The sequence below is a fragment of the Physeter macrocephalus genome, chromosome 9 (genome assembly GCF_002837175.3).
Source record: "Physeter macrocephalus isolate SW-GA chromosome 9, ASM283717v5, whole genome shotgun sequence".
Lineage (NCBI taxonomy): Eukaryota > Metazoa > Chordata > Mammalia > Artiodactyla > Physeteridae > Physeter > Physeter macrocephalus.
The window spans coordinates 84,780,817-84,808,218 of record NC_041222.1 but is presented as its reverse complement, the minus strand read 5'-3'; the positions used below and the strand labels follow the sequence as shown (position 1 = coordinate 84,808,218).

General features: G+C 38.7%; 1 protein-coding gene across 5 annotated transcripts in view; it reads right to left on the bottom strand.

Moving 5' to 3' along the window:
* Positions 1–27,402, bottom strand: part of PTPDC1 (protein tyrosine phosphatase domain containing 1) — a 90,586-nt gene that overhangs the window by 25,049 nt on the left and 38,135 nt on the right. For 4 of the 5 annotated variants that reach the window (XM_024117191.3, XM_007122650.4, XM_007122648.4 and 1 more), the window contains one exon: positions 25,932–26,019. The exons of the other annotated variant lie outside the window; for it this stretch is intronic. Coding sequence is in view for 2 of the 4 variants with exons in the window: in XM_007122649.4 (XP_007122711.2) it covers positions 25,932–26,019 (88 nt within the window). In the remaining 2 variants the exon portion in view is untranslated. The remainder of the gene's footprint in view (positions 1–25,931; positions 26,020–27,402) is intronic. 5 annotated transcript variants of the gene reach the window in all.

Genomic DNA, 27,402 nt, shown 5'->3' with positions numbered 1-27,402 from the left:
TTCACCATTGAGGACGATGTTGGCTGTGGGTTTGTCATATATGGGCTTTATTATGTTGAGGTAAGTTCCCTCTATGCCTACTTTATGGAGGGTTTTTGTCATAAATGGGTGTTGAATTTTGTCGAAAGCTTTCTCTCCATCTATTGAGATGATCATATGGTTTTTCTGCTTCAATTTGTTAATATGGTGTATCACATTGATTGATTTACGTATATTGAAGAATCCTTGCATTCCTGGGATTAAACCACACTTAATCATGGTGGATGATCCTTTTAATGTGCTGTTGGATTCTGTTTGCTAGTATTTTGTTGAGGAATTTTGCATCTATGTTGATCAGTGATATTGGCCTGTAGCTTTCATTCTTTGTGACATCTTTGTCTGGTTTTGGTATCAAGGTGATGGTGGCTCATAGAATGAGTTTGGCAGTGTTCCTCCCTCTGCTATATTTTGGAAGCATTTGAGAAGGAGAGGTGTTAGCTCTTCTCTAAATGTTTGACAGAATTCACCTGTGAAGCCATCTGGTCCTGGGCTTTTGTTTGTTGGAAGATTTTTAATCACAGTTTCAATTTCAGTGCTTGTGACTGGTCTGTTCATATTTTCTATTTCTTCCTGGTTCAGTCTTGGAAGGTTGTGCATTTCTAAGAATTTGTCCATTTCTTCCAGGTTGTCCATTTTATTGGCATATACTTGCTTGTAGCAATCTCTCATGATCCTTTGTATTTTTACAGTGTCAGTTGTTATTTCTCCTTTTTCATTTCTAATTCTATTGATTTGAGTCTTCTCCATATTTTTTCTCTAATTGCTTTAGGTGTAAGGTTAGGTTGTTTGAGATGTTTTTTGCTACTTAAGGTAGAATTGTATTGCTACAAACTTCCCTCTTAGAACTGCTTTTGCTGCATCCTATAGGTTTTGGGTCGTCGTGTTTTCATTGTCCTTTGTTTCTGGGTACTTTTTGATTTCCTCTTTGATTTCTTCAGTGATCTTCATGGTTATTAAGCAGTGTGTTGTTTAGCCTCCATAGGTTTGTATTTTTTACAGATTTTTTCCTGTAATTGATATCTAGTCTCATAGCGTTGTGGTCACAAAAGATACTTGATACGATATCAATTTTCTAAAAATTACCAAAGCTTGATTTCTGACCCAAGATATGATCTATCCTGGAGAATGTTCCATGAGCACTTGAGAAGAAAGTGTATTCTGTTGTTTTTGGATGGAATGTCCTATAAATATCAAAAGTCCATCTTGTTTAATGTATCATTTAAAGCTTGTGTTTCCTTATTTATATTTTCATTTTGGATGATCCGTCCACAGGTGAAAGTGGGGTGTTAAAGTCCCCTACTATGATTGTGTTTCTGTCGATTTCCCCTTTTATGGCTGTTAGTGTTTGCCTTATGTATTGAGATGCTCCTATGTTGGGTGCTTCAATATTTACAATTTTTATATCTTCCTTCTTGGATTGATTGATCATTATGTAGTTTCCTTCTTTGACTCTTGTAATAGTCTTTGTTATAAAGTGCATTTAGTCTGATATGAGAATTGCTACTCCAGCTCTCTTTTGATTTCCGTTTGCATGGAATAACTTTTTCTATCCCCTCACTTTCAGTCTGTATGTGTCCCTAGGTCTGAAGTGGGTCTCTTGTAGACAGCATATATACAGGTTTTGTTGTTGTATCCATTCAGCCAGTCTATGTCTTTTAGTTAGAGCATTTAATCCATTTACATTTAAGGTAATTACCAATATGTATGTTCCTATTACCATTTTCTTAATTGTTTTGGGTTTGTTATTGCAGGTCTTTCCCTTCTCTTGTGTTTCCTGCCTAGAGAAGTTCCTTTAGCATTTGTTTTAAAGCTGGTTTGGTGGTTCTGAATTCTCTTAGCTTTTGCCTGTCTGTAAAGGTTTTAATTTCTCTGTCAAATCTGAATGAGATCCTTGCTGGCTAGAGGAATCTTGGTTGTAGGCTTTTCCCCTTCATCTCTTTAAATATGTCCTGCCACTCCCTTCTGGCTTGCACAGTTTCTGCTGAAAGATCAGCTGTTAACCTCATGGGGATGCCCCTGTATGTTATTTGTTGTTTTCCCCTTGCTGCTTTTAATATTTTTTCTTTGTATTTAATTTTGGATAGTTTGATTAATATGTGTCTTGGAGTGTTTGTCCTTGGATTTATCCTGTATGGGACTCTCTGTGCTTCCTGGATTTGATTAATTATTTCATTTTCCATATTAGGGAAGTTTTCAACTATAATCTCTTCAAATATTTTCTCAGTCCCTTTCTTTTTCTCTTCTTCTTCTGGGACCCCTATAATTCACATGTTGATGCGTTTAATGTTGTCCCAGAGGTCTCTGAGACGGTCGTCAATTCTTTTCATTTTTTTTCCCTTTATTCTGCTCTGCAGTAGTTATTTCCACTGTTTTATCTTCCAGGTCAGTTGTCTGTTCTTCTGCCTCAGTTATTCTGCTATTGATTCCTTCTAGAGAATTTTAAGTTTCATTTATTGTGTTGTTCATCATTGTTTGTTTGCTCTTTAGTTCTTCTACGTCCTTGTTAAACGTTTCTTGTATATTCTCCATTCTATTTCCAAGATTTTGGATATCTTTACTATCATTATTCTGAATTCTTTTTCAGGTAGACTGCCTATTTCCTCTACATTTGTTCGGTCTGGTGGGTTTTTACCTTGCTCATTCATCTGCTGTGTGTTTCTCTGTCTTCTCGTTTTGCTTAACTTACTGTGTTTGGGGTTTCATTTTCGCAGGCTGCAAGTTTGTAATTCACATTGTTTTTGGTGTCTGTCCCCATTGGCTAAGGTTGGTTCAGTGGGTTGTGTAGGCTTCCTGGTGGAGGGGACTAGTGCCTATGTTCTGGTGGATGAGGCTGGATATTTTCTTTCTGGTGGGAAGTTCCATGCCTGGTGGTGTGTTTTGGGGTGTCTGTGGCCTTATTATGATTTTAGGCAGCCTCTCTGCTAATGGGTGGGGTTGTGTTCCTGTTTTGCTAGTTGTTTGGCATAGGGTGTCCAGCACTGGAGCTTCTTATTCATTGAGTGGAGCTGGGTCTTGGCGTTGAGATGGAGATCTCTGGGAAATTTTCACCATTTAATATTACGTGGAGCTGGGAGGTCTCTTGTGGAGCAATGTCCTGAACTGGGCTCTCCCACCTCTGAGGCACAGCCCTGACACCTGGCTGGAGCACCAAGAGCCTGTCACCCACACGGCTCAGAATAAGAGGGATAAAAAGATGAAAGAAAGAAAGAAGATAAAATAAAATAAAATAAGAGTTATTAAAAGAAAAAAGAATTATTAAAAAATATTTTTTAAGTAATAAAAAACAACAAAGAAGAGAGCAACCAAACCAAAAAACAAATCCACCAATGATAACAAGCGCTAAAACCTATAAAAAAAAAAAAAAAGGACTGACAGAACCCTACAACAAATGGTAAAAGTAAAGCTATACAGACAAAATCACACACAGAAGCATACACATACACACTCACAAAAAGAGATAAAGGGAAAAAAAAATATATATATATTGTTGCTCCCAAAGTCCACCTCCTCAATTTGGGATGATTCGTTGTCTATTCAGGTATTCTATAGATGCAGGGTACATCAAGTTGATCGTGGAGATTTAATCTGCTGCTCCTGAGGCTGCTGGGAGTGATTTCCCTTTCTCTTCTTGTTTCGCACAGCTCCTGGGTTTTCAGCTTTGGATTTGGTCCCGCCTCTGTGTGTAGGTTGCCTGAGGGCATCTGTTCTTCACTCAGACAGGACGGGGTTAAAGGAGCAGCTGATTCGGGGGCTGTGGCTCGCTCAGGCTGCGAGGAGGGAGATATACGGAGTTCGGGGTGAGCCTACGGCAGCAGAGGTCAGCGTGACATTGCACCAGTGTGAGGTGCGCCATGTGTTCTCCTGGGGAAGTTGTCCCTGGATCACAGGACCCTGGCAATGGTGGGCTGCACAGGCTCTGGGCGGGCAGGTGTGGATAGAAACCTGTGCTTGCACACAGGCTTCTTGGTGGCTGCAGCAGCAGCCTTAGCGTCTCATGCCCATCTCTGGGGTCTGTGCTGATAGTCATGGCTCGCACCCGTCTCTGGAGCTCCTTTAAGTGGTGCTGTTAATCCCCTCTCCTCACACACCAGGAAACAAAGAGGGAAGAAAGTCTCTTGCCTCTTCGGTAGCTCCAGACTTTTTCCCCCGGACTCTCCCCCTGCTAGCTGTTAATCCCCTCTCCTCACACACCAGGAAACAAAGGGAAGAAAAAGTCTCTTGCCTCTTCGGTAGCTCCAGACTTTTTCCCGGACTCCCTCCCTGCTAGCTGTGGCGCACTACCCCCTTCAGGCTGTTTTCATTCAGCCAACCCCAGTCCTCTCCCTGGGATATGACCTCCGAAGAACGAGCCTCAGCTCCCAGCCCCCACCTGTCCCAGCGGGTGAGCAGACAAACCTCTCGGGCTGGTGAGTACTGGCCGGCACAGATCCTCTGCGTGGGAATCTCTCCGCTTTGCCCTCTGCACCCCCGTTGCTGCGCTCTCCTCCGTGGCTCCGATGCTCCCTCCCTCTGCCACCTGCAGTCTCCGCCCACGGAGGGGCTTCCTAGTATGTGGAAATCTTTCCTCCTTCACAGCTCCCTCCCACTGGTGTAGGTCCTGTCCCTATTCTTTTGTCTCTGCTTTTTCTTTTGCCCTACCCAGGTATGTGGGGAGTTTCTTGCCTTTTGGGAGGTCTGAGGTCTTCTGCCAGCGTTCAGTAAGTGTTCTGTAGGGGTTGTTCCACGTGTAGATGTATTTGTGATGTATTTGTGATGTATTTGTGGGGGGGAAGGTGATCTCCATGTCTTACTCTTCTGCCATCTTGAAGCTCCCTCCACCAACAATTTAGTTTTAATTTTAAAAAAATTTTGGAAAGGATTTTATTTTTTTGCAGCAATATCAAACTTACAGAAAAGTTTTAAGTATAAGACCAAGACTATTGTTTCTTGAACCATTTGAGAATAAGCTGCAGACATACTGCCCCATTACTCTAAATAACTTAGTATATATTTCCCATAAACAAAGACATTCTCTAAAATTCCCCCAAATCAGAAAATTGATTGATACATTATTAGTTGCCCACTATTCCTCAGACCTCACTCAAGCTTCACTGATTATCTCAATGTTGCTTATGGTAAAATCACACTACACAATGTTCAGAATCACACACTGTATTTTAGTTGTCCCCTCATTTATTTCACTTTAGAACAAGTTCCTCAGTCTTTCCTTGATATTGATGCCTTTGACTTTTGAAGAGTACAGGCCAGTTATTTTGTACAACATCTCTCAATTTGGGTGTGTCCGCTTCCTCATAATTAGATCCAATAAGTCCTGGTGTTCATTGGTAAAGAATAATATTTAGAAACCAAGTCCAGAGGCTAGGTGTGCTCATTACTGTTAACAGTGTTGTTGCTAGCAGGACCTCTCAGTGGACAGAACTAAATAATATGTGCACTATATACATGCATACACACACATATCACACATTTAAATTAATATTTACATATGCATGCATATATGTTGAAAACTTATTCGAGTTCACCCTGACATTACCAGTTCCAATCCAACAGCACAGGTTTCCTCCTAATATCCCCCTTTCCATAATGATAACTCCCTTCTCTGATGGTGAGAACCCTGCTATTATCCTTTACTTCTCTGACTAGTCCCCCTCTACGTGACCAACCTCCCCTCACTGCTGCTGGCCCCCCTTACCTAAGTGGATGCCTCCCTTCCTCCAACTGAACTCTAAGATCCTGAGCTAGGCTGCTGTTGCCACCCACATGTGTGGATGTCTCCTCACTCTGCTTGTGTTCTGATACATTATGAGGGGTCACTCTGCCATGGGGAGCCCTCCTAACCTCATTTGAGCTCTGACACCTAGAGTATTCTAACACCCTGGAATCAGGTCAGCCTCCCACATGATATCATCCTGCTCAGGAATCATGACTGCCAGGCTGCCCTCCTATACGAATCCACCTCACCCTGCTTGGCTTCCAGTGCTGCAGCCTTACTCACCCTCTGGTGTGGATGCCTACTTTTTATGGTCCCGCCCAGTGGCTTTTGGACTATTCAATTCAGGAAGGGAAGGAAAAAGATGAGGAAGAGGAAGCTCCTTCCTTTTTTCCCTTGTTAATGGTGGCAAAATACACATAACATAAAATTTACCATTTTAACCATTTTTAAGTGTACAGTGCAGTAGCATTATGTACATTCAGATTGTTGTGCAACCATCACCACCAACCACCTCCAGAATTTTTTCATTTTCCCAAACTGAAACTGTATACCCCTTAAACACTAAGTCCCCATTTCACTCTTGCCCTAGTTCCTGGCAACCACCATGGTGCTTTCTGTCTCTAAGAACTTGACATTCTAGGTACCTCATGTAAGTGGAACCAAATAATTATTTTTGTCTTTTTGTGACTGGCTTATTTCACATAGCTTAATGTCTTCAAAGTTCATCCATGTTGTAGCATGTGCAGAATTTCCTTCCTTTCTAAGGCTGAATAATATCCCTTTGTAGGTACATGCCATATTTTATCCATTAATCTATTCATGGATGTTCAGGTTGTTTCCAACTTTTGGTTAGCGTGAATGCTGCTATAAATATGGGTGTACAAATATCTGCTCAAGTCCTTGATTTCAATTATTTTGTTATATACCCAGAAGTGAAATTGCTGGATCATGTGGTAATTCTATTTTTAATTTTTTGAGGAACTACCATACTGTTTTCAATAGTGGCTGTACCATTTGCACTACCAGTAATACAGTAATATACTAGAGTTCCAATTTCTCAACATTCTTGACAACAATCATTTCTGTGTTTTTGATAATAACCATCCTAATGGATATGCAGTTGTATCTCACTGTGGTTTTGATTTGCATTTTCTAATAGTTAATAATGTTGAGCATCTTTTCATGGTTATTGGACATCTGTGTATCTTTTCATGAGAACAGTCTATATTCAAGTCCTTTGTCTGTTTTTGAATAGGGTTGTTTGTTTGTGGTTGTTGAGTTTTAGGAGTTCTGTATAATTCTGGATATTAGTCCCTTATTAGATACATGATTTGCAAATAGTTTCACCCATTCTGTAGGATGACTCTTCATTCTGTTGATAGTGTCTTTTGATGAACAAAAGTTTTGAGTTTTGATGAAGTCCAATTTATCTATGTTTTTCTTCTGTCACCTGTGCTTTGGTGTCATAATCAAGAAATCATTAAGAAATCCAATGTTATGAAGATTTTCCCCTAATTTTGTTCTAAGATATTTTGTTCTTTGATTTTTTAAAAACTGAAGTACAGCTGATTTACAATTTTGTGTTAATTTCAGATGTACAGCAAATTGATTCAATTTTATATATACTTATATATGTTAATATATAACTATATATTCAAATTTGTATGTTAACATATATATATTTTTTCTTTTTCAGATTAGGTTATTACAATATTATAAGATATTACAGTTCCCTGTGCTATACAGTAGGTCCTTGTTGTTTATCTATTTTATATATAGTAGTATGTATTTGTTAAGCCCAAACTCCTAATTTATAACTTCCCACTTTCCCCTTTGGTACACAAACAAGTTGATTTTCTATGTGAGTCTGTTTCTGTTTTGTAAATTGTAATTGTTTATTTGTATCATTTTTTTAGATTCCACATATAAGTAGTATCATGTGATATTTGTCTTTCACTGTCTGACTTCACTTAGCATCATAATCTCTAGGTACATTCACTGCTGCAAATGGCAATATTTCATTCGTTTGTATGGTTGAGTAATATTCCACTATGTGTGTGTGTGTGTATGTATACACATACACTGCATCTTCTTTACCTATTCATCTGTGAATGGATACTTAGGTTGCTTCCATGTTTTGGCTATTGTAAAGAGTGCTATAATGAACATTGGGGTGCATGTATCTTTTTGAATTAGAGTTTCATCTTTTCCTGATATATGCCCAGGAGTGGGATTGCTGGATCATGTAAGAACTCTATTTTTGGTTTTTTAAGGAATCTCCATACTGTTTTCCACAGGGGCTGCACCAATTTACAATCCCACCAACAGTGTAGGAGGGTTCCCTTTTCTCCACACCCTCTCCAGCAATTTATTATTTGTGGACTTTTTGATGGCAGCCATTCTGACAGGTATGAGGTGGTACCTCATTGTAGTTTTGATTTGCATCTCTCTAATAATTAGCGATGTTGAGCATCTTTTCATGTGCCTGTTGGCCATCTGTATATCTTCTTTGCAGAAATGTCTATTTAGGTCTTCTGCTCATTTTTTTTGATTGGGTTGTTTTTTACATATTGAGCTGTATTTAAGGCCTTAAACCATTTCAAATTTATTTCTGTGCATGGTGTGAAGGGGTGTTCTAATTTCATTGATTTACATGTGGCTGCCCAGCTTTCCCGACACCACTTGCTGAAGAGACTGTCTTTTCTCCGTTGTTCATTTTTGCCTCCTTTGTCAAAGATTAATTGACTGTAGGTGTGTGGGTTTATTTCTGGGCTGTCTCTTCTGTTCCATTGATCCATATGTCTGATTTCATGCCAATACCCTGCTGTTTTGATTACTGGAGTTTTGTAATATTGTCTGAAGTCTGGGAGGGTTACGCCTCCAGCTTTGCTCCTTTTCCTCAGGATTGCTTTGGCAATTCTAAGCCTTTTATGGTTCCATATAAATTTTAGGTTTATCTGTTTTAGTTCTGAAAAAATGTCATGGGTAATCTGATAGGGATTGCAGTAAATCAGTAGATGCTTGGGGTAGTATGGACATTTTAACAATATTAATTCTTCCAATCCAAGAGCATGGGATATCTTTCCATTTTGTTGAATCATCTTCAATCTCCTTTATCAATGTTTTATAGTTCTCAGCATATAAGTCTTTCACCTCCTTAGTCAGGTTTATTCCTAGGTTACATGGTGATCTTTCCTGCAGTTTTGGTTGTATGAGATCTTCTGCCAGCATTCAGTAGGTATTCAGTAAGAATTATTCCAAATATGGATGTATTTTTGATATATTTGTGGGAAGAGGTAAGCTCCACGTCCTTCTACTCTGCCATCTTGATCTCTCTCAGGTTCTTGATTTTGAGTTAAGTTTGGTATATGGCATAAGGTAAGGGTTCAACACCATTCTTTTCCATGTGCATACAGTTCTCCCAACAACAACTGATGAAAAGATTATCTTTTCCCCACTGAATAGTCTTGGCACCCTTGTCAAAAACCATTGACCACATTTGCAAGGTTTTTTTCCTCCTGGGATCTCTTTTCTGTTCCATTCATTTATGTCTTTATGCCAGTACCACACTGTTTTGATTACTGTATCTTTGTAGTAAGTTTTGAAATCAGGAAGCAAGTCCTTAAACTTTGTTCTTCTTTTTCAAGATTATTTTGGCTATTTGGGGGTCCTTTGAGATTCCATGTGAATTTTAGGGTGAGTTTTTCTATTTCTGCAAAAAACATCATTGGGATTTTGACAGGGATCACATTGAATCTGTAGATCCTGTTGGGTTGTACTGACATCTTAACAATTCTTCCAATCCATGAACACAAGATGTCTTTCCATTTATTCAGATCTTTAATTTCTTTCAGCAATGCTTTGTAGTTTTTGAAGATGTAACTATTGGTGGAAACTGAGTAAAAGGTAAATGAGATCTTTTTGTACTATTTCTTACAATTGAACACTAGTATACAATTATCTCAATATTTTAACTAAAAATGTATATATAATCAGGGGCTTCCCTGGTGGCATAGTGGTTGAGAGTCCACCTGCCGATGCAGGGAACACAGGTTCGTGCCCGGGTCCAGGAAGATCCCACATGCCAAGGAGCGGCTGGGCCTGTGAGCCATGGCCGCTGAGCCTGCGCGTCTGGAGCCTGTGCTCCGCAATAGGAGAGGCCACAACAGTGAGAGGCCCGCGTACCGCAAAAAAAAAAAAAAAAAAAAAAAAAAAAAAGTATATATAATCAAAGAAAAAACAGCCACAAGGCAGGCCTAAGTGAGGGTCATTTAGCAGAGGTCAGGGCCAACACAGGGAAGACAACTAACAGTATGTGACCTGGCAGGGCGTGGGCTCCGTGTGGAAAAAAGAGCTAAGATGGATGATGGCTGGGCAGGGCTGGGAGGGCAGGGCTGAAAAGGAGGGCTGAATAAATAAGGAAACATATTGGGGATAATAAGAGCCAGGTTTCTCATTCTTAGAGAAGGGAATTATAAACAAAAAATGGGAAAAGCTAGAATGATGGTAAAGTGTTGGATTAGAATAGAAAGTACCAATATGAAGTCATGGTTTTCAATATGTATAGACAGAAATAAAAATAAATATATATGTAAAAGTGGACAGATATATATATATGTGTGTGTGTGTATATATATTAACATACATTTTCTAGCTTTGTCCCCTAGAGAGCTTGGGAACTGTAACATTTCAGTGGTAGTTAGCACATCCAGTAGTGAGTACATCTTGGTTTTTAAATACCATTTCCCACTAAAAGGGCTCCTTGGAGAAAAGGTTGATTTCAGGGCTAGTATAGGGAAAGTGAAACATGAGACTGGAAGATCTTGTCTGAAGTCTGGGAGGGTTATGCCTCCAGCTTTGTTCCTTTTCCTCAGGATTGCTTTGGCAATTCTAAGCCTTTTATGTGCTAGAAAGCAAGGAATGCTGGAGTGGTGGGACTTGTCAAAATGATACAGCTAAGAGCCAAAGATTAAAGTATCATATTTGAGCATCAAACAAATGACGGTAAAAGATGATATTCCACTGAACAAAAGAGGAATCTACACTGAAATAAATAACTGAGCAAATAAATGGAAAGGGAAAGTTCTCCTCACAGTAGAATGCCAACTAAGAAATGCCTACAGAATGATGGAATTAGAAAACCTCCATTTAGTTATCTATCATAGTAATAATTAAAAGCTGAAACTACTGGGTAAAAGCTGGACGAGGACCAGGATATATATATAAGGTCTCAAAGCATCTCTCCATAAAATATTAATTATGAAGGGAGAAAGAATAATGTATAATTAGGTAAATCTTGGCAGATACCACTTTACTGACGTGATCAAACTTAACATTTCCAGTTTTATGGCAAAATGATATCTTGCGTCACTTGACAGGATGTATAAGAAGTGTAGAGTCACTTCTGTGATGTTTCTGCCAAAAATACATAACCTCAATCTTATGGTGAAACAGTAGATAAACCCATATTGAGAAACATACTGCAAAATAACTGGGCTGTAATGTTCACAAAGGTCAAGAAAGGACTAACTGTGATCATTGAAAGAAACTGAAAAAACATGACAAGTATCCTTTTGTTATTAAAAGATATTATTGACACAGTTGATAAAATTTGAATGGGGGTCTCTGGTTGAAAATACATAGAAATTTTTTTGTGCTTTTCTGTAAGTTAGGAAATTATTTCAAAAATAAAAGAACTAATATTACAAAAAGAGGGACAGTCAGACAATATGGGAATCCTGATGGAAGAATATAGCACAGTCAATGAAATATTGTGCCAATAAAAAAACCTGACTAGACTCTATGAATTCAATTTATAGGAAATACTATGAGGGTATAATCAGCAAATACGGATTGTGACAAAATCTACAAGGTAAAATTAATGGTTTCTTCAACAAATAAAGTGTAAGGAAAAAGAGACAGGGGGAAACCCAAATTTAAAAGAGATGTAAGATACATATCAACCATGTATGATATATGAAACCATATATATTGTCGGATCTCAATTCAAACAAAGATACATCCATCTATGAGACAAGAAGAAATCTGAGCAATGTTTAGATACCTAAGCAATTATTGTTAATTTTTTTAAGTTATTGCAATGATGATATATGATTAACGAATGAAATGAAGTAATATGGAAGTAGAGAAAATGAGTGGAGGAAGTGAGTGAGCTGAAATTGTTGAAGTTGGGTGATGGTACCTATATAGGGGATGGTACTTCCATGGCAGGGGGGTGGTACCCACATGGGAATCTTTATTGTATTTTGTATACTTCTGTGAATGTTTGAAATTTCCCGAAATAAGCTTTTCCCCCTCAAAAGTAGTAGAACCAAGATTTAAATTGAGGTCTAATTCCAAAGCTAATTCTTCCTGAGTTTTCTATTTTCCTTACTATTTTATTTATATATCCCCTAATTAAAATTTCCCATGACCCATTAGTCAACGTTTAAAAAATATACTAACCCCATCCCAATGTTAACCTAATAAAGTATAACTGACTAAATGAAGATGCACTTTAAGAAAGTTAAATATAAAGTAAGTTTTTTTATTTTTCCAGATTTTTTCCTAATTAAAAATTAGCTACACTTATACAATGAGGAAAATTTTATTTAAAAAAATGTTTTTGGAAAGGTGAAAATCAGCTTACCTATTGGATTACAATAGGGGTTACAACCTTCCTGGGGGCATTTGGAAATGTATATGGTTTTTTTGGTTGTCATTGTAATCTAGGGACATTACTAGATGAGGGGGGCAGGGATACTAAATGTCTTCAATGCTCAGGGCTCTCCTGTACAGTGAACAGTTGCTCCGCCTCAAAAGCCTACAGAATCCCAGGTGAGAAACACCAACTAAGAGGTAACATTCCAACAGAAGAAAGGATACAGAAAAAGGCTCATCTGATTCTTACATTCGTTAGGCTAGAAAGTACTTAGGGGAAAAAAAACCCCATTATTCTACAAGAGAAGCAGCAAATAGACACCATTATTACATTTGTTTTAGACAGCACTGCTTTCTAAAACCAGGTAAATGAAAATGTATTGCAAGTCTGGCACATAGAAGCTGTCCACAGATGGTAATTATCAGAAGTATTAGTCCCTCTAGAGTCCCTCTAGAGTCAGACACAGCACAGACAGATGAAGAGAATCCACAAGGATCTGGAATTTAGACAAGGTCACAAGTACAAAACACTGGTTTTCCTGATGAAAGAGAGCACCCCCTGGTGGAGTGGTTAGTTTCCAATAAGAGGCATAAACAACTGTGGGAACCAATTATTCCCAGCAAGCATTTAACTCCAATACCTTTAGACCTTTACTCCTTTACTTTTCCTTATATTATCTAATCCATACTTAGAGGGGAAAAAACCCTATAGAGGAGCACTAAAGTGAACTTGGGCAAAATCCAGAGTAGGCAATAAGAAAATCATGCAAAGGGTACTGCCAAGAAAAATTATTCAACATGTCTCTTGGCTAACTGCTGGTGGTAGCAGCAAGACTAGTGGTGCCAATGTGGCAGGAAATCAGGGTGTACTTCCAGCTTAGAACTTTCAACAGTAAGAAACAGTGAGGGTGAGTGTGGCAGTAAGAGTCCAAGTCACAGGACCCTTCCTTTCCTGGGACACCCTGTAAAAATCAGAACTGTAGGACCATGACAGAGGAGAGAAAAAAAAGAGGAGGAGGGCTAGCATGCTTCTGAATGCGCTTTATAAGTGACACTTGCGAATAACAAAAGAAGAAAAAAATGAAAGGTCGAATTGCAAGTAGGCATTTGATGAGAGGAACAACTGGATAATTTAAGTCTAAGAGGATAATGAAGGAGACAAACATTGTTTTCAATATTCCTTCTTAAAAGGCTAAGGAGAGAGTGGCCAAGATGGTGGAGTAGAAAGACTCTGAGGCCACCTCCTCTCATGAACACACCAAAATCACAACTATATGCAGAAAAACCATGGATGAAAAAGACTGGAAACTACCAGAAAAGATCTCCTACAACTAAGGACCAAGAAGGAAACAAGAGATGGGTAGGACAGGTGTACTCAACGATATAATCAAATCCCATACTCTCCACAAACTGGAGAATAATTATATTGCAGAGTGAGTGAGAATTCTAAGTCCCACATCGGGCTCCCTAGCCCTGGAAGACGAGTCTCCAGAGCATTTGGTTTTGAACTCCAGTGGGGCTTAATTTCAGGAGCCCCATAGAACTGGGGAAACAGAGACTTTACTCCTAAAGGACACACACAAAATCACACACTCCAGGACCCAGGGAAAAAGCAGTAATTTGACAGGAGTCTGGGCCAGACCTACCTGCTTGTCATGGTGAGTCTCCCGGAGAGGTGGGGGCAGCTGTTGCTCACTCTGGGGACAAAAACACTGGTGGCAGCCACATTTGGGAACATTCTGCTGGATGAATACTGCTGCTGGCAGCTGCCATCTTGGCTGACTAGCACTAAGACCTGGCCTCACCCAACAGCCTGTACGCACTAGAGCTGGGCTGCCTCCAGCCAAACAAATAACTAGGCAGGGACACAGCCCCACCCATCAGTACACAGGTTGCCCAAAGACTTCCTGAGACCACAGCCACCTCTAAGACACGCCCCTAGATATGGCCCTACCCCCGAGAGGGCCAGGACCCAGCTCCACCCACCAGTGGGCAGGAACCAGGCCTTCTCCCCCAGGAAGTCTGCACTAGCTTCTAGAACAGCCTCACCCACCAGAGGGGGCAGACACCAGACGGAAAAAAATGACAATCCTGCAGCCTGCAGATCCAGGCCACCCACAGCAGGCCAAACCCTACCCTGGGACCACCTGGGTCCTGGCTCTGTCCACTAGCAGGCCAACGCAACCTTCGGGACACCCCAGACCCCATACTCAACTGTGTCAGGAACCACTCCCCACCCCTGCCACCAACTATATGAAATGAGCTCTGGGATCCCTGCACCATGCAGCCAGACTCCAACAACTGGCTCTGCCTACCAGTAGGCCAGCACTAACCCCAGGACCTGGCTTCACCAACCAGTGGGCGGGCAACAGCCCTGGAATCTTCAGGACCCTGACCCTGCCCACCAGTGAGCCAGCACTAGCCCTGGGGTTCCCTAGGATTCTGTAGCCAGCCGCCTTGTGACCAGGACCCGCTAAACAACAGCCAGCAGCATCTGCACAATGCAGGGCCTGGCAACCAAATGGGCTAGGGGTCAACCAAGCCTAAATGACCATCCACATAGTCAGCCCCCATAACAGAAGAACCCACACATTCCCTTTAGGGGGAACCTCTAGACTGTATAGCTTGGATGATGAGAGAGGAGTGCACTGCTGTAACACATAGGACATCTCCTACAGAAGGCCACTTCTCCAAGGTCAAGAAATGTAACTAACCTACCACATACATAAAAAAATAAATAACAACTTAGACAAAGTGAAGTGGCAAAGGAACATATTCCAGAAGAAGGAATAAGATAAAACCCCAGAAAAAAACTAAGTAAAGTGGAGATAGGCAATCTACCCAAGAAAGAGTTCAGAGTAACAATCCTAAAGATGATGAAAGAACTCGGGAGAAGAATGGATGCACACAGCGAGAAGTTAGAATTGTTTAAACAAAGTCTTAAAAAATATAAAGAACGACGAATCAGAGATGAAGAATACAATAAATGAAATGAAAAGTACACCAGAAGGACTCAATAGCAGACTAAAAGATAAAGAGAAATGGATCAGTGAGCTAGAAGACAGAGTGGTGGAAATCACTGATTCTGAACAGAAAAAAAGAAAAGAAATGAGGACAGTTTAAGAGACCTCTGGGATAATATCAAGTGCACTCATTTTGGCATTATAGAGGTCCCTGAAGTAGAAGAGAGAGAGAAAAGGCCTGAGAAGATATCTGTAGACACAACAGCTGAAAACTTCCCTAACCTGGGAAAGGAAACAGTCACCCAAGTCCAGGAAGCATAACGTCCCATGTAGGATGAACCCAAAGAGAAACACACCAAGACACATGGTAATCAAAATGACAAAAGTTAAAGAGAGAATATTAAAAGAAGCAAGGAAAAAGCAACAAATTACATACAAGAGAACTCTCATAAGGCTATCAGCTGGTTTTTTAGCAGAAATTCTGCAGGCCAAAAGGGAGGGACAACTTGTTGATGTAGTGTATCACACTGATTGATTTGTGGATATTGAAAAATCCTTGCATCCCTGGGCTAAATCCCACTTGATCATGGTGTATTATCCTTTTAATGTACTGTTGGATTCAGATTGCTAATATTTTGTTGAGGACTTTTGTGTCTATGTTGATCAGTGATATTGGCCTGTAATTTTTTTTGTGGTATCTTTGTCTAGTTTTGGTATCAGGGGGATGGTAGCCTCACAGAAAGAGTTTGGGAGTCTTCTTTCCTCTGCAATTTTTTGGAACAGTTTCAGAAGGACAGGTGTTAGCTCTTCTCTAAATGTTTGATAGAATTCACCTGTGAAGCCATCCGGTCCTGGACTTTTACTTGTTGGGAGTTTTTTTTGATTTCAGTACTTGTGATTGGTCTGTTCACATTTTCTATTTCTTCCTGGTTCAGTCTTGGGAGATTGTACCATTCTAAGAATTTGTCCATTTCTTCCAGATTGTCCATTTTATTGGCATATAGTTGCTTATACTAGTCTCTTATGATCCTTTGTATTTCTGTGGTGTCAGTTGTAACTTCTCCTTTTTCACTTCTACTTTTATTGATTTGAGTCCTCTCCCTCTATTTCTTGATGATTCTGACTAAAGGTTTATAAATTTTGTTTATCTTTTCAAAGAACAAGCTTTTAGTTTCACTGTTCTTTGTTACTGTTTTCTTCATCTCTATTTCATTTATTTCTGCTTTGATCTTTCTGATTTCTTTCCTTCTACTAACTTTGGGATTTGTTTGTTCTTCTTTCCCTAGTTGCTTCAGGTGTAAGGTTAGTTTGTTTACTTGAGATTTTTCTTGTTTCCTGAGGTAAGACTCTATTGCTTTAAACGTCCCTCTTAAAACTTCTTTTGCTGCATCCCATAGGTTTTGGATTGTTGTGCTTTTGTGTTCATTTGTCAGTACGTATTTTTTGATTTCCTCTTTGATTTCTTCAGTGATCCATTGGTTGTTTAGTAGCATGTTGTTTAGCTTCCACATGTTTGTGTTTTTTAGTTTTTTTTTCATGTAGTTTATTTCTAATCTCATAGCATTGTAGATGGAAAAGATGTTTGATATGATTTCATTTTCCTTAAAAATTGAAGAATAAAAACTATATGATCATCTCAATAGATGCAGAAAAAACTTTTGACAAAATTCAAGACCCATTTATGATAAAAACTCTCCAGAAAGTGGGCACAGAGGGAACATACCTCAACATAATAAAGGTCATATATGACAAACCTACAGTTAACATCTTACTCAAAGGTGAAAAGCTGAAAGCATTTCATCTAAGATCAGGAACAAGATAAGGATGTCCATTCTTGCCACTTTTATTCAACATAGATTTGGAAGCCCTAGCTGTGGCAATCAGAGAAGAAAAAGAAATAAAAGGAATCTAAATTGGAAAAGAAGACATTAAACTGGCACTGTTTGCAGATTACATGTTACTATACATAGACAATCCTAAAGATGCTACCAGAAAACTACTAGAGCTAATTAATGAATTTGGTAAAGTTGCAGGATACAAAATTAATACACAGAAACCTGTTGCATTTCTATACACTAGCAATGAAAAATCAGAAAGAGAAATTCAAGAAACAATCCCCTCCCCAAAAAAGAAACAATCCCATTTACCATCTCATCAAAAAGAACAAAATACCTAGGAATAAACTTACCTAAGGAGACAAAAAACCTGTACTCTGAAAACTATGAAATGCTGATGAAAGAAATCGAAGATGACACAAACAGATGGAAAGATATACCATGTTCTTGGATTGGAAGAATGAGTATTGTTAAAATGACTACATTACCCAAGGATATCTACAGATTCAATGCAATCCCTATCAAATTACCAATGGCATTTTCCACTGAACTAGAACAAAAAAATCTTAAAATTTGTATGGAGACACAAAAGACAATGAATAACCAAAGCAATCTTGAGAAAGAAAAACGGAGCTGGAGGGATCAGGCTTCCTGACTTCAGATTACTACAAAGCGATAGTCATCAAAACAGTATGGGGCTTCCCTGGTGGCGCAGTGGTTGAGAGTCTGCCTGCCGATGCAGGGGACACGGGTTCGTGCCCCGATCTGGGAAGATCCCACATGCCGCGGAGCGGCTGGGCCTGTGAGGCATGGCCGCTGAGCCTGCACGTCCGGAGCCTCTGCTCCGCAACGGGAGAGGCCACAACAGTGAGAGGCCCACATACCACCCCCCCCACAAAAAAAAAAAAAAAGCCCAAACCTCTTTCTCAATAAAATTTGGGCTTCCCTGGTGGCGCAGTGGTTGAGAGTCTGCCTGCCAATGCAGGGGACATGGGTTCGTGCCCCAGTCTGGGAAGATCCCACATGCCGCAGAGCGGCTGGGCCCGTGATCCATGGCTGCTGAGCCTGCGCGTCCGGAGCCTCTGCTCCGCAACGGGAGAGGCCACAACAGTGAGAGGCCCGTGAACCGCAAAAAAAAATCCCCCAAAAACCCCCCAAAAAACCCCAGTATGGTACTGGCACAAAAATAGAAATATAGATCAATGGAACAGGATAGAAAGCCCAGAAGTAAACCCATGCACCTATGGTCAATTAATCTATGAAAAAGGAGGCAAGACTATACAATGGAAGAAAGACAGTCTCTTCAATAAGTGGTGCTGGGAAAACTAGACAGCTACATGGAAAAAAATGGAATTAGAACATTCTTTCATACCATACACAAAAATAGGCTCAAAATGGATTAAAGACCTAAATGTGAGACCAGACACTATAAAACTCTTAGTGGAAAACATTGGCAGAACACTCTTGGACATAAATTGCAGCAATATCTTTTTCGATCTGTCTCCCAGAGTAATGAAAATAAAAACAAAAATAAACAAAGGAGACCTAATGAAACTCAAAAGCTTTTACACAGCAAAGGAAACCATAAACAAAACCAAAAGACAACCCACAGAATGGCAGAAAATATTTGCAAATTATGTGATTGATGAGGGATTAGTCTCCAAAATTTACTAACAGCTCCTGTGGCTTAACATCATCAAAATGAACAACCCAGAAGACCTAAATACACATTTCTCCAAAGAAGACATACAGATGGCCAAGAGGCACATAAAAGATGTTCAACATTGCTAATTATTAGAGAAATGCAAATCAAAACTACACTGAGATATCACCTCACACAAGTCAGAATGGCTATTATCAAAAAATCCACTAACAATAAATGCTGGAGAGGGTGTGGAGAGAAGGGAACCCTCCTACACTGTTGGTGGGAATGTAAATTGGTACAGTCACTATGGAGAACAGTATGAAAGTTCCTTTAAAAACTAAAAATAGAGTTACCCCTGTGGCTTAACATCATCAAAATGAACAACCCAGAAGACCTAAATACACATTTCTCCAAAGAAGACATACAGATGGCCAAGAGGCACATAAAAGATGTTCAACATTGCTAATTATTAGAGAAATGCAAATCAAAACTACACTGAGATATCACCTCACACAAGTCAGAATGGCTATTATCAAAAAATCCACTAACAATAAATGCTGGAGAGGGTGTGGAGAGAAGGGAACCCTCCTACACTGTTGGTGGGAATGTAAATTGGTACAGTCACTATGGAGAACAGTATGAAAGTTCCTTTAAAAACTAAAAATAGAGTTACCATATGACCCTGCAATCCTACTCCTGGGCATATATCCAGAGAAAAACATGGTCCAAAAGGATACATGCACCCCCAATGTTCATTGCAGCACTGTTTACAATAGCCAAGACATGGCAGCAACCTAAATGTCCAATGACAGAGGAATGGATAAAGAAGATGTGGTACACATATACAATGGAATATTACTCAGCCATTAAAAATAATGAAATAATGCCATATGCAGCAACAAGGATGGACCTAGAGATTATCTAGGTCCTAGAGATACTGAGTAAAGTAAACCAGAGAATGTGAAATATTGTATGATACCACTTATATACAGAATCTAAAAAAAAATGATACAAATGAACTTATTTACAAAACAGAAAGAGACTCACAGACTTAAAGAACAAACTTATGGTTACCGGGGGAATGGTGGGGCAAAGGGATAGTTAGGCAGTTTGCTATTGACATGTACACACTGCTGTATTTAAAATGGATAACCAACAAGGACCTACTGTGTAGCACAGGAATGCTGCTCAATATTCTGTAATAACCTAAATGGGCAAAGAATTTCAAAAAGAATAGATACATGTATATGTATAAATGAATCACTTTGTTGTACACCTGAAACTAACAGAACATTGTTAAACAACTATACTCCAATATAAAATAAAAAGTTAAAAGAACTAAGATAAAAAACCAAAGGGAGTGGCAAGATATATTTAATGGGATGAAAGGGGAAAACCTACAACCAAGAATACTCTACCCAGTAAAGCTCTTGGTTCCGATTTGATGGAGAAATCAAAAGCTTTACAGACAAGCAAAAGCTAAAAGGAGTTCAGCACCACCAAACCAGCTTCACAACAAATGTTAAAGGAACTTCTCCAGGCAAGAAAGAAAAATCCACAACCAGAAACAAGAAAATTACAAAATGAAAAAGCTCATAGGTAAAGGCAATCATACAGTAAAGGCAGGAAATAATCCACACACAAAGCTAGTAGAGGGGTTAAAAGACAAAAGTAGTAAAATCACCTATATCCACATAAGCAGTTAAATGATACACTAAAGGATTAGATGTAAAATATGACCTCAAAAACAGTAATTGTACAATATTGTAAATCAACCATACTTCAATAAAAAAGGAAAAACCAGTAATCGTGAGAAGAGTACAAATGCAGGGTTTTTAAAATACATTTGAAATTAAGAGATCAAAAACTTAAAACAATCATGTATATACATAGACTGCTATACGAAAACCTCATGGTAACCACAAACCAAAAATCTATAAGTATACACTCAAAAGAGAAAAAGGAATACAACATAACACTAAAGACATTCATCAAATCACAAGAGAAGAAAACAAAGGAAGAAAGGGAAAAAAAGACCCATAAAAGCAAATCCAAAATAATCAACAAAATGGCAATAAAAACGTACACATCGACAATTACCTTAAATGTAAACTGACTAAATGCTCCAACCAAAAGACACAGAATGGCTGAATGGATACAAAAGCAAGACCCGTGTATATGGTGCCTACAAGAGCCTTGCTTCAGATCTAGAGACACGTACAGACTGAAAGTCAGGGGATAGAAAAAGGTATTCCAGAAAAATGGAAATCAAAAGAAAGCCAGAGTAGCAATACTTATATCAGACAAAATAGACTTTATTTATTTTATTTTTAAAAAATTGTTTTATTATTCGTATTTATTTATTGATTGATTGATTTATATTTCTTGGCCAAGCCATGCAGCATGTGGGATCTTAGTTCCCCAACAGGGTCGAACCCACACCCCCTGCACTGGAAGAACAGAGTCTTAACCACTGGAATACCAGGGAAGTCCAGACAAAATAGACTTTAAAATAAAGACTGTTACAACAGACAATGAAGACACTACACAATGATCAAGGGATCAATCCAAGAAGAAGATATACAGATTGTAAATACATATGCACCCAATATAGGAGGCACCTAAATACATAAAGCAAATATGAACAGACATAAAGGAAGAAATTTACAGTAACACAGTAGCAGTACGGGACTTTAAAACCCCACTTGCATCAATGGAGAGATTATACATACAGAAAATTAATAAGGAAACACTGCCCTTAAATGACACATTAGACCAGATGGTTGTACTGATATATATATATAAAGCATTCCATCCGAAAGCAGCAGAATACACATTCTTTTTAAGTGCACATGGAATATTTCTCCAGGATAGATCACATGCTAGGCCACAAAACAAGCCTCAGTAAATTTAAGAAAATTGAAATCATATCAAGCATCTTTTTTAAAAAAAATAAATTTATTTATTTATTCATTCATTCATTCATTCCTGGCTGCACTGGATCCTCGTTGCTGCGCACAGGCTCCATCTAGTTGCAGCAAGAGGGGGCCACCCCTAGCCGTGGTGCACGGGCCTCTCACTGTGGTGGCCTCTCCTGCCATGAAGCACAGGCTCCAGGCGCGCAGGCTTCAGCAGTTGCAGCACATGGGGTCAGCAGCTGTGGCTCAAGGGCTGCAGAGCACAGGCTTAGCAGCTGTAGCGCACGGGCCCAGCCACTCTGCGGCATGTGAGATCCTCCCGGTCCAGGGCTCGAACCCGCATCCCGTGCACTGGCAGGCATACTCCCAACCACTGTGCCACCAGGGAAGCCCTCAAGAATCTTTTTTGACACAATACTATGAGACTAGAAATCAACCAGAAAAAAACTGCAAAAAACACAAACACATGGAGGTTAAACAATATGCTACTAAACAAGTAACGGATCACAGAAGAAGTCAAAGAGGAAATTGAAAGAAAACCTAGAGACAAGTGAAAACAAAACACGACAATCCAAAACCTATGGGATGCAGCAAAAAGTTCTAAGAAGGAAGTTTAGACGAATACAAGCTTACCTCTGGAAACAAGAAAATCTCAAAAAAACTATCTAACCTTACACCTCAAAGAACTAGAGAAAGAAGAACAAGCAAAACCTGATGTTAGTAGAAGGAAAGAAATCATAAAGATCAGAGCAGAAATAAACAAAATAGAGATGACAAAAACAATAGCAAAGGTCAGTGAAACTAAAAGCTGGTTCTTTGAAAAGATAAACAAAATTGATAAACCTTTAGCCAGACTCATCAAGAAAAAGAGGGACAGGACTCAAACCAATAAAGTAGAAATGAAAAAGGAGAAGTTATAACTGACAGCACAGAAATACAAAGGATCATAAGAGACTAAGACAAGCAACTCTATGCCAATAAAATGGACAACCTGGAAGAAATGGACCAATTCTTAGAAAGGTACAAACTCCCAAGTCTGAACCAGGAAGAAATAAAAACTATGAACAGCCCAATTACCAGTAATGAAACTGAATCAGTAATTTAAAAAAAACTCCCCAACAAGTAAAAGTCCAGGACCAGATGGCTTCACAGGTGAATTCTATCAAACATTTAGAGAAGAGTTAACACCTATCCTCCTCAAACTATTCCAAAAATTTGCAGAGGAAGGAATACTTCCAACTCATTCTATGAGGCCAGCATCCCGATACCAAAATCAAACAAAGAAAATTATAGGGCAATATCACTGATGAACATAGATGCAAAAATCCTCAACAAAATACCAAAATCCAAACCAAATCCAACAATATATTAAAAGGATTATATACCACGATCAAATGGGATTTATTCCAGGAATGCAAGGATTTTTCAATATCTGCAAATCAATCAATATGATATACCACATTAACAAACTGAAGAATAAAAACCATGTGATCATCTCAATAGATGCAGAAAATGCTTTTGATAAAATCAAACATCCAGTTATGATAAAAACTCTCCAGAAAGTGGGAGTAGATGGAACACACCTCATCTTAATAAAGGCCATATATGACAAACCCACAGCTAACATCATACTCAATGGTGAAAAGCTGAAAGCATTTCCTCTAAGATTAGGAATAAGACAAGGATATCCACTTTCGCCACTTTAATTCAACATAGTTTTGGAAGTCCTAGCCACAGCAATCAGACAAGAAAAAGAAATAAAAAGAATCTAAATTGGAAAGGAAGACGTAAAACTGTTAATGTTTGCAGATGACATGATACTACACATAGAAAATCCTAAGGATGTCACCAGAAAACTACTAGAGCTGATTAATGAATTCAGTAAAGTTGAAGGTTACAAACTTGATACACAGAAATCTGTTCATTTCCATACACTAACAATGAACTATCAGAAGGAGAAATAAGGAAACAATCCCATTTACCACTGCATCAAAAAGAATAACATACCTAGGAATAAACCTACCTAAGGAAACAAAAGACCTGTACTCAGAAAACTGTAAGACACTGATGAAAGAAACTGAAGATGACATAAACAGATGGAAAGATATACCATGTTCTTGGATTGGAAGAATCAATATTGTTAAAATGACCATACTGACCAAGGCTATCTACAGATTCAATGGAATCCCTATCAAAATACCAATGTCATTTTTCACAGAACTAGAATAAATAATTTAAAAATTTGTATGGAAAACACAAAAGACCCCAAATAGCCAAAACAATCTTGAGAAAGAAGAACAGAGCTGGAGGAATCATGCTCCCTGACTTCAGACTATACTACAAAGCTACAGTGATCAAAACAGTATGATAGTGGCACAAAAACACAGATCAATAGGGATAGAGAGCCTAGTATAAACTCAAGCACTTATGGTCCCTTAATCTATGACAAAGGAGGCAAGAATATACAATGGGGAAAAGACAGTCTCTTCAATAACTGGCGCTGGGAAAACTGGACAGCTACATGTAAAAGAATGAAATTAGAACATTCTGCAACATCATATACAAAAATAAACTCAAAATGAATTAAAGACCCAAATTTAAGACTGGTACTATGCAACTTCTAGAGGAAAACACAGGCAGAACACTCTTTGACATAAACTGTAGTAACAGTTTTTTGGATCTGTCTCCTAAAGCAAAGGAAATAAAAGCAAAAATAAACAAATGAGACCTAATTAAATCTAAAAGCTTTTGCACAGCAAAGGAAACCATCGACAAAATGAAAAGACAACCTACTGAATGGGAGAAGATAGTGGAAAATGATATGACCAATAAGCGATTAATATCCAACATATATTGATATAAACAGGTCATACACCTGATTAAAAAATGGGCAGAACGGAATAGACATTTTTCCAAAGAGGAAATACAGATGGCCAACAGGCACATGAAAAGATGCTCAACATAGCTAATCAACAGGGAAATGCAAATTAGAACCACAATGAGATATCACCTCACACCTGTCAGAATGGCTATCATTAAAAATAACACAAATGACAAATGTTGGTGAGGATGTGGAGAAAAGGGAACCTTTTTTGTTTGTTTGTTTGTTGTTGTTGTTGTTTTTTGCAGTATGCGGGCCTCTCACTGTTGTGGTCTCTCCTGTTGCAGAGCACAGGCTCCAGACGCGCAGGCTCAGCGGCCATGGCTCACGGGCCCAGCTGCTCCGTGGCATGTGGGATCTTCCCGGACCAGGGCACGAACCCGTGTCCCCTGCATCGGCAGGCGGACTCTCAACCACTGTGCCACCAAGGAAGCCCAAAAGGGAACCTTTGTACACTGTTCGTGGGAATGTAAATTGGTGTGGCCACTGTGGAAAACAGTATAGAGTTTTCTCAAAAAACTAAAAATAGAGCTACCATATAGAACTTCCACTCTTGGGTATATATCCAAAAGAAAGAAAAACATTAACTCGAAAAGATACATGCACCCCAATGTTCACAGCAGCGTTATTTACAATTGCCAAGATATGGAAGCAACCTAAGTGTCCATCAACAAATGAACGGATAAAGAAGATGTGGCATATATATACACAATGGAATTTATTCAGCCATAAAAAAGAACAAAATCTTACCATTTGCAGTAACATGGATGGACTTGGAGGGCACTATGCTAAGTGAATAAGTCAGAGAAAGACAAGTACTATATGATATCATTTATATGTGGAATATAAAAAAATACAACAAACTAGTGAATATAACAAAAGACTCACAGATATTGAGAACAAACTAATGGTTACCAGTGGTGGGGGTAGCAATACAGGAGTAGTGGAATGGGAGGTACAAACTACTGGGTGTAAGATGAGCTCAACACAGGGAATATCGTCAACATTTTGTAAGAACTGTAAATGCAAAGTAACCTTCAAAAATTGTATAAAAAATTAAGGAATAAAAATGGCTAAGGTCATTACTCAGGATTTTGAAAAGGAATTTTAACAGGTGAAAATAGTAACGCAGAAATAAACAAAAGGCTGTAAGTAGTACCTGCAACTTGAGATTCCAATATGAAGAATCAGCCGTTTCTTTCATATATATATATTTAATATAACTTTATTAAACTCTAGTTTACACAAAGACAAAAAGCATATTAAAGAACTATTACCTTTCATGTTTGCAGGATACCCACTGTTATTCACCAAAGTAGAATATGGTTGTTCATTTTGAGGCAAGACTCCCGCAGCCATGGTAGTCTGTTGGGGGGGGAAAAGATTACTTTTTGAAGGTTTGCCTATAGAATATTCATATGCTAATCACCTATAATGTGCTAGACTTCTACTGTCTAATACAGCAGTCATTAGCTAAGGGGTTATTGAGCACTTGAAATGTGGCTAGTACAGATTTGAGATATGCTGTAGATATAAAATACAAGATTTTGGAGACTTGTACAAAAAAAGAATGTAAAATATCTAATTTTTTACATTTATTTGGCATTGAAATATTTTTGATATATTGGGTTAAATACATTATTAAAATTATTTTTCTGATTCTTTTTATTGTTACTGAAGAATTTAAATTTGAATATGTGGCTCACATGATATTCTACTGGACAGTGCTGTGCTAGACAGTAAGGACATTACAGAGAAAAATAAGACATACTCTTCCTATACATTTATAGACTGTTGGGAAGATAAGATGTAGACACAAATAATGCTAATATGTGCTAAGTGTCACAAGGCAGTCTTGGACAAGCAAGAGGGCTGTCCAATTTGAGGGCAGGTGCAAGGCTTGAAGAAGGAATTTGTACTTGAACTGGGCTCAAGGAGCAACATTTATTGTGGACATGACAGTATACTAGGCAATTAAACAGAAGCCCTCATTCTTTACTAATTAAATGAGAGTTACTGAGTTTATGACTTTACAGTTAACAGTCTTCATCTAGCTCATGCTAAGCTATATGGCTAAGTGATCACTGTGTTGCTATGGTTTCTCCACTGAGGAAAGTTAAGTAAATCTTTTTATGTGTCAAAAAGCAAAAACTGCCACCTTTCTGAAGCCCCTATTATGTGCTGGATTGTGAAATAAGGAAAACACATATTGATCTTTGTTCCCTGGTTCCTGACACAGGGCAACTAGACCATCGTAAATTCCTAAGTGATAGGAGCCCTAGGAGCCTCTTTTGTTCCAGTTCTAATGAGGCAACTTTAACTCTAGGTGGGCTACTGGATGGCTCCTGGATGGCGCTGGTCACCAGAAAGAACAAGCCATGATTAGAAGCTTGGAATGTTCTAGAAGGGGAGAGTTGACTGTGACACAACAGAAAGTCACACACAATATTAAAGTTTGTTTCTAAATAATGATTTTAATATTTTTCTTTGAAAAAGCACATTTATTGTTTGGGCATCAATGACTGGGGGGGTCAAACTATAATTTTTATATGGTTATGTATCTTTAAAAAATGCTGTAAAAATCTGTTGAAATTTTTTGCACCAATAAATTAACAGTGGTAATTAATAGAGCCTTAATATTTTTCCTTAGAGCATTTTTGTTTGTTTGTTTGTTTGTTTTTGTTTTGTTTTTTTGCTGTACGCGGGCCTCTCACTGTTGTGGCCTCTCCCGTTGCGGAGCACAGGCTC